Below are 12,969 nucleotides of genomic sequence, written 5' to 3'. Positions count from 1 at the left end.
CACACACACACACACACACACACACACACACACACACACACACACACACACACACACACACACACACACACACACACACACACACACACACACACACACACACACACCATGTATACATCACTTCAGGGGACATTACATTGACTTACATGCATTTCCTGGAGACTTATCCTAACCTTAACCATAACCAACACATGCCTAACCCTAACCAAGTCTTCACCCTAAAATTAATGATCCCCCTCATGGGGACCTCCAATTTGTCCCCATAAGGGAGGCGAGTCCCCACACGTGACTATGTAAACAGCGGTAGGTCCCCACCAGTATAGTAATGCTAGACCACACAAACACACACACACACACACACACACACACACACACACACACACACACACACACACACACACACACTGATATCAGGACTTGACTTTAGACACACTTCAGCAGCAGCAGCAAACATGTCGCGTTTCGTCGCCCGTCTCTCCGTAGTATTTTCCCAGCAGGCGACGGTCAGATCCGCGGTGTTACCGAGGAGGATCCCGGTGTTACCGAGGAGGATCCCGGTGTTCATCCGTCCCGTGTCCACATCGCAAGGTACTGCGATAAAGTTTGATTTCTTTACCAACAGTTATCTCAGGCTGCACACTCCTGCAGGTGCACGATGCAATAACAAACCTGCTGCTGGTGCAAAAAGGGACTACAATTAAAGTGGGATTGTAGGATTCAGATGAGCTGCATTTTACTTTATGAATTTGCATAAAGTTACATTTTATGATTGTTTTGTTCAGCCTTGAGGAGTGAGGTGTATTATGTTCCAAGTCATGTGATAACCATTTTCTCAATCGTCCATGTGCCCAGGATCTGTGGTCTTATATTGAGAGTTATATTTTTGAAAGGTTAAGAAAATTAAAAAATGCAATGCATTTAATTGTTTTTCGGTTGATTGCGGACACAGACTGTGGATTGGCCAGGAACAGTGGATTTAATGTCCTTCTGTCTCTCTGCAGGCCTGCAGTCTCTCACCCGTTACAATGAGACCACAGACTGGCAGAAGAAACTGACCCCAGAGCAGTTTGTAGTCACCAGAGAGAAAGGGACTGAGATGGTGAGTACTGCAAACATTATCTACCAGAAAAACATACAGGTGGACTTTGCTCACTTCTGTATGTTTTTCTGTTTCAGGTTCAACCAGCTACAAACCTGCTTTATGTTAAAAGTACAAAGATCTTTTACTTAAAGGTGGGGTAGGTACTTTTGGAGCAACCAGCTCGAGTGCGCTAGAATTAGAAAATACACAACCGGAAATAATCTGTCACTTCCTCACAGAGCCCCTCCTCCAACACACACAAACTCGCACATGACCAATGAGTGCATGAGATAAGTTTGTGCACAGATGGAAGGCTGACAGGCAGGTAGGCCATCCAGTTACTTTAGCCGGCTCAGATGATTGGTCGAGCTTTTTACAGCGCCACGGCTTCCACTGATGAGATTTCTTTATGGATTTGTTGTCAAAGCACTTCAGATATTCATTGCTATCGGGATGTTAAGAGCATTCCATGGAATATAACAACAAGTGTATCTCGAGCCGGTTTCTCAAAATTACCTACCCCACCTTTAAAGGTGGGGTAGGTAATTTTGATGCAAAAAGTAAAAATGCCTTGCAACAAGTGAAGTCATGCATCCACAGTTTTATTACTTTACTAGTTTTATCTATAATAAAACATATTCCTGCATGAGTTGAAAAAATTTAGAATCGTAAAAAGTACTATATTGCCATCACAGATATGGAGTAAAAGTATAAAGTAGCAGGAAATGAAAATACTCAAGGAAAGTACAAGTACCTCAAACTGTAACTAAATACTATATATACAAATAATAAGGGAAAATGACTGTACTGGAGTTACAAAATAATGAGCATTAGGGCACAAAACTATAGTGAAAAAATCCTCAGCTATTAGTTGTGTGTTTCTGCTTCTAATACGAAGTGTGTGTGTGTGTGTGTGTGTGTGTGTGTGTGTGTGTGTGTGTGTGTGTGTGTGTGTGTGTGTGTGTGTGTGTGTGTGTGTATTTGTGTGTGTTCTCAGCCCTTTAGTGGGATCTACCTTAACCATAATGAAGTGGGGATGTACCACTGTGTCTGCTGTGATACTCCGCTTTTTAAGTAAGTCAGTTTAATGAGTGAATACTTCCCAACATAAATGAGATATTTGTATAGAAATGCATTAGCAGATTCTGATTTAGGAAATGCTCCTTCCTCTCTTGATAGTTCAGAGGCTAAGTATGACTCTGGGATGGGCTGGCCGGCATTCAAAGAGGCTCATGGGACATGGGAGCGGGACGAAAGCCACGCCTCCATCATTCGTCGCCCTGACAACAGCCTGGGTAATGCTGGGACTGAGGTCCTTTGTAAAAACGTGAGTGGTTTCCTGAGCGCTGGAGCCAAGGTTCAGTTTGCTCAATATATATCTCTGGGTGCAGTTTTTATAAAGCAGTAAAGTTAGATTATTCGATGCATTTAATTATATCTTTGCATTCAAATATGTGTGTGTGTGTTTGCTGCAGTGTGATTCCCACCTGGGTCATGTGTTCAATGACGGCCCGGACCCCACAGGTCAGCGGTTCTGCATCAACAGCCTGGCGCTCACCTTTAAACCCAGAGAAAACAACAAGCCTGAAAACAAGGAGGAGCAGAACTAAACCCACTGGACTTATAGACACATTTGTGTTTCATTTTACACATTGAAGGACCACCCAAATGTCAATAGTCTACCTAAACATGTTTGCAAGCTTTGTGTGTCACAAAATGTCTTGGTAATTGAATTTTGAATGAAGAGGACCTGGTGTTTATGGATATAACCTGGACAGAAATCTACATACAGCTCCTTTAAAAACACATTTCCTAAAAAGTAATTGTAGTAACTGTTGTATTATTCACTAATTCTTTGTTGAGTTGGTCTCCCTGAATGTAAACAATGAATGTATGAATGTTGGAAAAAGGTCAAAATACAATCTGCCTGAATTAAGACAACCTCTTTTATGTAGAGATTGCAAAACACAGGAGTTATGACATTACTGATTCTGTGTTTTCAGACAACATCAAATTGTTTCATCTTTTAGGAATCAAAAGCAAAATAACTTGTCAATAAATGCACCTTTTGTTTGTTCGCTGAATGTATGGTGAAGCTAATCTGTCTGAGTTTCTTAAGACTTAAAGTTGAATAAGAATGAATTGCTGCCCCCTTCTGATGCTCACAGTGCAGCACCGCAGCGTGGCCTCATATCTGCCAGTAAACCAAGCTAATATTTAACAGACCATCCTGCGTTGCACATTGTTTGTCCTCTGCTCTCGGTCTGTTTACACATTTCACGTGTCTGTGTACTTGAGGTTGGGTAAATCAGATTGGGATTTCAGCAGACAGAGACAGAGGGGACAGAAAATACAACACAAGAGGACAAAAGGAAACGAGAAGTCAGAATCCAGGAACCCAGGAGAAGAGGACTGTGTTTATTCCTGAGTGATGGCTGGAGTATGGCGCTGCATGCTGGCAGCGGCTGTGTTGATGTGTGTGTGTTTATGGGATTCCACTGAGGCTGTAGGGGGGGCTGTAAGTCGGCCACGACCCCAAAGAACACGTCATAAGAAGCCAAAGGTCGACCCCATTGACCTGGCCCCAACTGCCCAGAACGTAGACATACAACAGGTAAACCACTGAACACGTACTTTTACATTTGATACTTCAGGTACATTTTGCTTATGACACTGTGCATTTAATAGAAGGACTTTTTGTTAATAAATATGTTTACATTGTGTTGGTGTTTTATTTAAGTTTCCAGGCAGAGTTGTGGCGACTTGAGCAGACTTACAGTGATTCTAGTCCTCACTTTTTACCTGTCCGAATAATTTAAAAAAATAGCATTGCAAAAATAATCAGTGGAAACAATGTGAATGACCTGGAGAGAATAGCCCCAAAAAACTGACATTTTGCTTCAAGAAGAACCTAGAAAAAGGGAATTTTGTGACGCACTTGCCATATATTGCAGGTTTTTGAACAATTTGTATATTGTTTAACATTTAAAGCTAATACTAAAGGAGGTAGAACAATGTAACCATTATATGCAAGTACCCATGCAAAGAGAATTTGACAAATTGTTCACGTGATTTGTTATGGATTAGTGGGGGAGTTGTCAACATGGACATGCATTACATTACATTACATTGCATTTAGCTGACGCTTTTATCCAAAGCGACTTACAATAAGTACATTCGACCAGGAAGACACAACCTTGAAGAAAACAGAATCATATAAGTACATCAGGTTTCATAGAGCCAAACATTTCAAGTGCTACTCAACTGGCTTTAGGTAAGCCAGTCCTTTATTAGTATAAAAGTGCTTCGTTAATAGTTCTATCGCTCGAAGTGGAGTCGAAAGAGATGAGTTTTCAGTTTGCGCTGGAAGATGTGCAAGCTATCTGCCGTCCTGATGTCAATGGGGAGCTCATTCCACCATCTTGGAGCCAGGACAGCAAACCCACGTGTTTTCGCCGATGGGAACTTGGGTCCTCCTCGCAGCGAGGGCGCAACGAGTCGTTTGGCTGATGCAGAGCGTAGTGCACATGCTTGTGTAATATGTCAATATTGTGTCTTAGGCAATATGGGAGATTTTCAGCTGAAAATAATTTGAACATGGACATATGAGCCAATTGTTGTTATTAGCACAACATAGAAAGGTTCGTTAAATACTATTTATTTACCCTAGATATATTCATTTTGACCTGATAAAGGAGGGCAAATCCTAGGTACAAATTGCTAAAAAGCATACCTTTTTTGAAAGAGAAAAGCAATTCAGTTTTAGGAGAGAATATATAAAGTCTTGCCTTTGTTTCCTCGGTCGCCTGCTTGTTTGTGCTGCAGATGACAGGAACATGGTACCTGCTCAACATGGCCTCTAAATGCTCTCACTTGATAAACCATGGGACCAAGGTGCAGCCAACGGTGCTGACCCTCACTCGCTCCCCCGACTCTGACCAAACCCTGTCTGTTAGCACTAAAACCCGAGAGTAAGTACTTTTGATTTATCTGCAGAGGGAGTTAAAATGCCACAGATCTCTCTCCTTTCTTGTTTTTATTACTGACTTCATGCCTCAACCGGAAGGAGGAGGGAGGACAGTTAAACCTGTTTGTATTACGCATTCTTTTGGGTCATCATGACCTGGCAGATTAATAATCCTTTGTGTGTGTGTGTGTGTGTGTGTGTGTGTGTGTGTGTGTGTGTGTGTGTGTGTGTGTGTGTGTGGAAAACTTTTTTCTTTTGTCATTTCCTTATGCAACATTAGAAAAGTAGGTAAGTCTGAGGCCGAGACTGTGACACAGCTATATTACATTACATTTAGCTGACGCTTTTATCCAAAGCAACTTACAATAAGTGCATTCGACCAACAAGATACAAACTTGAAGAAAACAGAATCATATAAGTACATCAGGAGGCATGCCAGGGGGGCGCGAGAGAAAAATGGTTATAAAAAAAAAAAAAAAAAAAGATTAAAAAAAAAATCATAATTAAAAAAATTATTGATTTGAAAATAATATGATGCAGTACAGTAATATTACGTCTGGGTCTCTGTGTTTCATTAAAGCTCGGCTCTGTGTGTGTGTGTGTGTGTGTGTGTGTGTGTGTGGAAAACTTTTTTCTTTTGTCATTTCCTTATGCAACATTAGAAAAGTAGGTAAATCTGAGGCTGAGACTGTGACACAGCTATATTACATTACATTGCATTTAGCTGACGCTTTTATCCAAAGCAACTTACAATAAGTGCGTTCGACCAACAGAATACAAACTTGAAGAAAACAGAATCATATAAGTACATCAGGTTTCATAGAGCAAAACATTTCAAGTGCTACTCAACTGTCTTTAGATAAGCCAGTCCTTTATTAGTATATAAGTGCTTTGTTAGTAATTCTATCGCTCGAAGTGGCGTCGAAAGAGATGAGTTTTCAGTCTGCGCCGGAAGATGTGCAAGCTATCTGCTGTCCTGATTTAGAATAGTATAGAGAAAATGTACAAAAAGAGGTCTTATATGAGCCAAATCTACTTTAAAGGGGGGGTAATGCATCCCTCTAAGTTGTCTCAGAGGAAGAAACAGCAGTCTATGAGGTTTCCAAATGTTTTTACTGAATGTTACATCATACTGTATATCTCACAAACTCCTCAGTAATCACCAGTGCTGGGAGATACAACAGGTCTACCATCTTTCAGCAGCCCCAGGCAAGCTGACACTTAAAGGTCAGTGCTGACATTATCAAGCCCTTTTAATAAAATGCAATGCAGCGTCCCTTCATGCTCATGTTGTTTCCACCAGGACCTCGTTCTGTGCTGGACACGAAGATAGTGATCGGGGAGACGGACTACAGCTCCTACGCCATCATGTACTTCCAGAAACGGGGCCAGATCAGCATGAAACTCTACAGTGGGTTCCTCAGACATGTTCTCATTTTCTTTTTTGGTAAAAATTAAGATTGCACTATATATCTAAAAATGCATTGTTATGATATTCTTGCAGGCAGATCGGTAGACAACCTGTCCGAGCCCCTGTTGAGCAAGTTCGAGCAGCTTGCAGAAAATCAGACATTTGGACTGGCATACCTCTTCCCCTTCCCCACCTACAGTAAGTCCACTTAAAAATGATATAACATATGTTAGCAAATGCAATGTCAAATGTAAAGTGTTATAATAAAAGCACAAGAGCTACATAATCTCCAGTAATCAGCACATTTGGGAAAGTAGTTACACTGCCACCTCAACTGGTTTTATATATTTACGTTCCTTTCCAGGTCATTGTGGAGATGTGGACCAGGACCATGTCATCAGTAAGTTAAATGTGTTTAAATTATTATCCTATTATGAAATATTAACAAGACAAGGAAAAGGAGCAGCTGACACATTTTGCAAATACAGCACTTTCTTCTCAAACCAAAGACATGCCGACACATGTAAAATACCTTCTTCCAACCAGAAGGGTTTCTTGGAAATCGAGGAGTCAGAAACGATTTACAGTCCTTCAACTGCCAGTAGCTCGCAGGCGTCATGTAAAGTTATGGAGTATTTTCACAGGTCATTGCACGCTGCAGAACATCAACGATCATGCCTTTCATCCTCCTCAGTGTAAGCTACGGGTCACTGGTTCAGAGCATTACATGTCGATCTTCATTTCTACAGCTGCAGTTAGCTTTAAGCTGCTGAACGACAAATAATGTATTCTCCAGCTCAATTATTATATTGTAATGATATGCATCTAAGCTATAGACATGCAGCAATGCCAATAGGAGATTTCTATACAGCAGTTATCTGAGCTGAGTGATTTCATTATGATTAGTGATAGAATTGATAGGATATAGTGTGCTGCTGTGGTTTAATCAATAGGATCGAACCACCTGCTGTGTCCTTCCCACAGTCTCCATGTCTGCTCCTGCGGACTGTGCATGTATTAGATTAACTTATTCAACCGTTATCAACAGCATGTTATCAAACGTCCACTCAGGGATTATAACAGCAGCGATTGTTCTTTGTAATCTAACCTGTCACTCCTCATTTTACAGACTGTGACCCCGAATGCTGAGGAGGCAGAATTGAGCTGCTCACATTCAGCCTTCAGCATCAAGGACTATCAATTGTAAAGCACTCAATTGTCAGATAAATAAACCATACAGAGCACAATGAAGGTGTTGGTAAATGTTTTTTTAGGGTCTACCTCCCACTCACTCTGCATCTCAAAGGTGTTATTATTATGTTAACTACATCCCATCCCCTTATACTGAGATTATAATTTCACAGCGTGTGTCTGTTTGCATGCTCTTTGTGTGTATGCGAAACAGTGAATGGCGGGGGTGGGAGTTGATATAGATCAGATGTTGAACCCCAAAGGGAGTTCGGTTATATAACTGGGTTATGAAAGTGCTTTCTTGTGAGTTACACAACAAATGAATGCAACTCTGTGTCTTTTATCTCTTAGCAAATAGAGCTGGGATGAGTGCATCAATGCTTTTGTACGGTGGCCCTGAAGTGCAAAACACCACAGCATTTCAGAAAACACTACAGCATTTCAGAAAACACCACAGCATTTCAGAAAACATTACAGCATTTCAGAAAACATTACAGCATTTCAGAAAACATTACAGCATTTCAGAAAACACTACAGCATTTCAGAAAACACCACAGCATTTCAGAAAACACCACAGCATTTCAGAAAACATTACAGCATTTCAGAAAACGCCACAGCATTTCAGAAAACACTACAGTATTTCAGAAAACACCACAGCATTTCAGAAAACATTACAGCATTTCAGAAAACATTACAGCATTTCAGAAAACACTACAGCATTTCAGAAAACACCACAGCATTTCAGAAAACACTACAGCATTTCAGAAAACACCACAGCATTTCAGAAAACACCACAGCATTTCAGAAAACACTACAGCATTTCAGAAAACACCACAGCATTTCAGAAAACACTACAGCATTTCAGAAAACACCACAGCATTTCAGAAAACACTACAGCATTTCAGAAAAACACCACAGCATTTCAGAAACACCACAGCATTTCAGAAAACACTACAGCATTTCAGAAAACACTACAGTATTTCAGAAAACACCACAGCATTTCAGAAAACACCACAGCATTTCAGAAAACACTACAGCATTTCAGAAAACACCACAGCATTTCAGAAAACACTACAGCATTTCAGAAAACACCACAGCATTTCAGAAAACACCACAGCATTTCAGAAAACACCACAGCATTTCAGAAAACACCACAGCATTTCAGAAAACACTACAGCATTTCAGAAAACACCACAGCATTTCAGAAACACCACAGCATTCAGAAAACACCACAGCATTTCAGAAAACACCACAGCATTTCAGAAAACACCACAGCATTTCAGAAAACACCACAGCATTTCAGAAAACGCCACAGCATTTCAGAAAACACTACAGTATTTCAGAAAACACCACAGCATTTCAGAAAACATTACAGCATTTCAGAAAACGCCACAGCATTTCAGAAAACACTACAGCATTTCAGAAAACACTACAGCATTTCAGAAAACACCACAGCATTTCAGAAAACATTACAGCATTTCAGAAAACACTACAGCATTTCAGAAAACACTACAGCATTTCAGAAAACACCACAGCATTTCAGAAAACACCACAGCATTTCAGAAAACACTACAGCATTTCACATTGGACGGAAAGGGTATTCCTTTAGGGAGAACACTTCTTGTTTGTGATTGTACAGAGCCAGAGAAGCACTGCTGTGATTGGTTGTTTTTGCTGCCAGTGAAGAAATGACGCTTCGTGATTGGTCAACACCCGACAGCGAAATATGTCCCAACACATCAGCCGTTAGCACACACTCAGAGCTCACAGCTCCTCATATCTGTTCAGAAACTGGACACAACTTAAACATGTACAAACCACAGACTGTCTGTGTCATGGTGAATACAGTCGCTGCTTTATTTATGTCTGTATGACGTTGTTGTGAGTGTGGACGGAGCAGCTACAGGTTAGTTTAGCCTGATGGGTCCGATTTCATTCAGAAAACACGCATCTTAAAAGCTTTTCGCCTGCCGTCTTGTCTGCAGACTTGTCAAAGCGTTAATTCATGGTTTTTACTAACCGTTATCAGTATGTAGTTACTTCGGCATCACTTTGAAACGTGTATTACAATTAAATTACGGTCAAATATGTTCATTGTGTTGTAGTTGGTATCTCCCATAGGATTTACATGGAGATACGCCCCGCCCCCTCTCCAGCGCCTCTTGTTTGAATGACAGGAGCTGACAGCCGCGGTGAAACTCGAGCGATTAGAGCGATGCGAATATTGGGTAGTCTACCATAGTATTTACATGGAGATAAGCCCCTTAAAAACCATGAATTAATAAAGCATTAATTCTGTGTTTACTCCTGTCATTCAAACAAGATGCTGGAGAGGGGGCGGGCCGTATCTAAGAATAAGAATATCTTTCACACACAGTGACGTCACGAGCTACCCACAATGCAACACGCACCATATATATATATATATAAATACGCCATTTTCCTGGAGGTGCAAATATCCTGGAAGTGCAAATATAAACAGCTAGGTAACGTATCCAGGTAGAGCGCACTAGGTTTTTTTTCTGAATTAACGACCGAAGAAATCGCTGCATGTCTTCGGATTACATCTCTGGACTTGAGGGGTGTGCTTTAGGTCATTACCAGCGTAAACTAGAGCTGTGTGGGTTGTCAGATTGCCCTTACAGACTGCCTGCAGATGTATGAAAAACGACCCTCGAAAGTGGCCTTCGTCGATTTTGGCTGCATCTACGTCTATCTTCTGGAAACACCAGGTGAATACCCCACTTGTCACAATAATATTATCATGCCATTGCATATATGTGGTATTTTAGAGTTGACTAGATATTGATTAAGGCAATAGACTATGATATTCAGTACAGGAAGCTTGCACCTTGCGTAAAACGGTGGATACCGGAAGTACGGTGTCGCCCTCGGCCCAATACCCGTATGTGTGTGTGAAAGAATCGGAATCGGATCGATCAGGCTAAACCAGTGGTTCTCAAAGTGGGGGGCGTGCCAGGGGGGCGCGAGAGAAAAATGGTTATAAAAAAAAAAAAGATTTAAAAAAAAAATCATAATTAAAAAAATTATTGATTCGAAAATAATATGATGCAGTACAGTAATATTACGTCTGGGTCTCTGTGTTTCATTAAAGCTCGGCTCTGTGTGTGTGTGTGTGTGTGTGTGTGTGTGTGTGTGTGTGTGTGTGTGTGTGTGTGTGTGTGTGTGTGTGTGTGTGTGTGTGTGTGTGTGTGTGTGTGTGTGTGTGTGTGTGGAACGAGCTATTTTGTGTGCGCGAGAGAGAGAGCGCACCGGTACCGGAGATCGTTGTTGTTAGCTTCTGGTGCTAGAGAGCAAAGTTTCAACTTTCAACAACAAAGTGGAGGAGAGTCCTCTCCTGTCAGACTGAGAGACTCAGTGAGCTAAAGGACTCGCAGCGTTATCTCAGTGGGTCTCAAACGTTTTGGTCACCATTAATGTAAACAATTATTTCCGAGGCACACATTTATATGATCATTATAGTTATAAAAAAACAAGAGAATAAATGAAAAACGGGTATGAAATACTATATGACAGTAAAACAAGAATAAAGTTTAAAAGGGTGATTTGTAAAATATCCATAAAGAAAGTAAATCTGTTTAGAGTTCTGTTTCATATGGGTGTTGAGAGAGGTATCCATAGATCTCTTCATTTAGCTCTCAAAGTGCACCAGATTGATGCTTTTAACTTCAATATTTAAAAATAAATCTTCCCGGGGGAGCATGCCCCCGGACCCCCCTATGTGAGGTCCACACACCACCTATAAAAATAGCACTTGACCCCTGCTTACACCTATATGCCGTGAGCTGATTATCGAGCCTTCATTGTAACAGTTGCGGGAACACTGTGTATATGCGTGGGGAGTGTTGCAGTAGAAAATTCCACTGTAGCGCCCGGTACATTAATGGGAAACCCTAAATGTTTGAGCACCCTCTATGAAATGTCAAGCTACCCCACAGCACCCCCAAAAGAAATCTCTGGCACCGCCACTGAGCCTGACTTGTGTTGGGGGGGCCCGACTTTTTTTTTCCTCCAAAGGGGGGGCCTGACAGAAAAATTTGAGAACCACTGGGCTAAACTAACCTGTCAGGGATGCAAACTTGTCACCTTTCGGCGAAATTCGCCGTTTTCAATCCAAAATAGGTTGTTTGTGTGATTCATGTAGATCTGCAATAAAAATATTTTTGGGGTATGGGGGGGGGACCCGGAGTAATCTGCGGCCGCGAGCTGTTATGTGCCATCATACACGCATGGTGTTCTTTTTTTATATATTATAATGAAGCGCGAGCTATGTGCTCGAGTCTTCCTGGCTGTCGGCTCTGCTCATGGATGTATTATAAGGCTCTGCTGCTCCGCGATGAGGGTCTAGCTTCAGCAGCTACATTACCTACGGGTGCGTTCGTTAATATTAACTGTGTGGTCCGGAGTCACTGTGGCACAGACTGGACCGCTGGTGAACAGCTGTTAGAACGGGCCGTTCAGGTGTTCAGAGCAGAGCTCCCTGTTGGAGCGGCAGAGCGTGATGTGCACTGAACAGTTTTTCTGTCGCAATATTATTTAAGGAATCGTTGAGCTAACTAGCTAACTAGCATACATTGTCACTATCTGCTAACGTTAGCGTTAGCCTTCGTTTTCTAATAGTTTTTTTCATAGGCTATAAACAGAGGTGGTATAAGTATAGATATTGAGTAATAGACGCACTCAGATCTTGTACTTGAGTAAAAGTAGAAGTACTCAGGTCTTGTACTTGAGTAAAAGTAGAAGTACTCAGGTCTTGTACTTGAGTAAAAGTAGAAGTATTTGAGTAAAAGTAGAAGCACACAGATCTTGTACTAGAGTAAAAGTAGAAGTACTAAGATCTTGTACTTGAGTAAAAGTAGAAGTACCAGAGTGTAGGAATACTCTGTTACAGTAAAAGTCCTGCATTCAAAATGTTCCTCAAGTAAAAGTAGAAAAGTATTCTCATCAAAATATAGTGAAAGTAGCGACAGTAAAAGTAGTCGTTGTGCAGATTGGTCCATTTCAGAATAATATATATGATATGTTTTATAATGATTGATCATCAAAGTGTTCTCAAAGCTGGTAAAGGTGCAGCGAGTTTGAATGACTTTGTATACTGCAGGGTAGCTGGTGGATTTACTCCAGGTGGAACTAAAGTCTGATTTAACACTTGATTATATTTCACATCATTCATCCAGATCTGTGAAGTAACTAAAGGTATTAAATACATGTAGTGGAGTCAAAGTACACCATGTACCTCTGAACTGTAGAGGAGAAGAATAACAAAGTAGCAAAACATTGAAGTATCTCAAAATTGTA

The 12,969-nt window shown here is 41.0% G+C and overlaps 2 protein-coding genes across 2 annotated transcripts; both read left to right on the top strand.

The window, feature by feature from the left end:
* The first annotated feature begins 388 nt into the window (after nt 1–388).
* Nucleotides 389–3,169, top strand: msrb2 (methionine sulfoxide reductase B2). Its single transcript, XM_034199798.1, has 5 exons — nt 389–588; nt 1,002–1,099; nt 2,079–2,155; nt 2,261–2,408; nt 2,557–3,169. Exons 1-5 carry the CDS (start codon nt 453–455, stop codon nt 2,689–2,691), a joined length of 594 nt encoding a protein of 197 aa, XP_034055689.1. The 5' UTR covers nt 389–452; the 3' UTR covers nt 2,692–3,169.
* A 107-nt stretch (nt 3,170–3,276) lies between these two features.
* Nucleotides 3,277–7,706, top strand: c8g (complement component 8, gamma polypeptide). The gene is made up of 7 exons (XM_034199797.1): nt 3,277–3,695; nt 4,907–5,052; nt 6,205–6,275; nt 6,352–6,459; nt 6,553–6,657; nt 6,824–6,859; nt 7,589–7,706. Exons 1-7 carry the CDS (start codon nt 3,513–3,515, stop codon nt 7,606–7,608), a joined length of 669 nt encoding a protein of 222 aa, XP_034055688.1. The 5' UTR covers nt 3,277–3,512; the 3' UTR covers nt 7,609–7,706.
* Nucleotides 7,707–12,969: the final 5,263 nt, after the last annotated feature.

This window comes from Gymnodraco acuticeps, unplaced genomic scaffold (assembly GCF_902827175.1).
Source record: "Gymnodraco acuticeps unplaced genomic scaffold, fGymAcu1.1, whole genome shotgun sequence".
NCBI classification, from domain to species: Eukaryota; Metazoa; Chordata; class Actinopteri; order Perciformes; family Bathydraconidae; genus Gymnodraco; species Gymnodraco acuticeps.
Note: the sequence above shows the minus strand (reverse complement) of the source record. Positions and strands in the feature narration are given on the sequence as shown.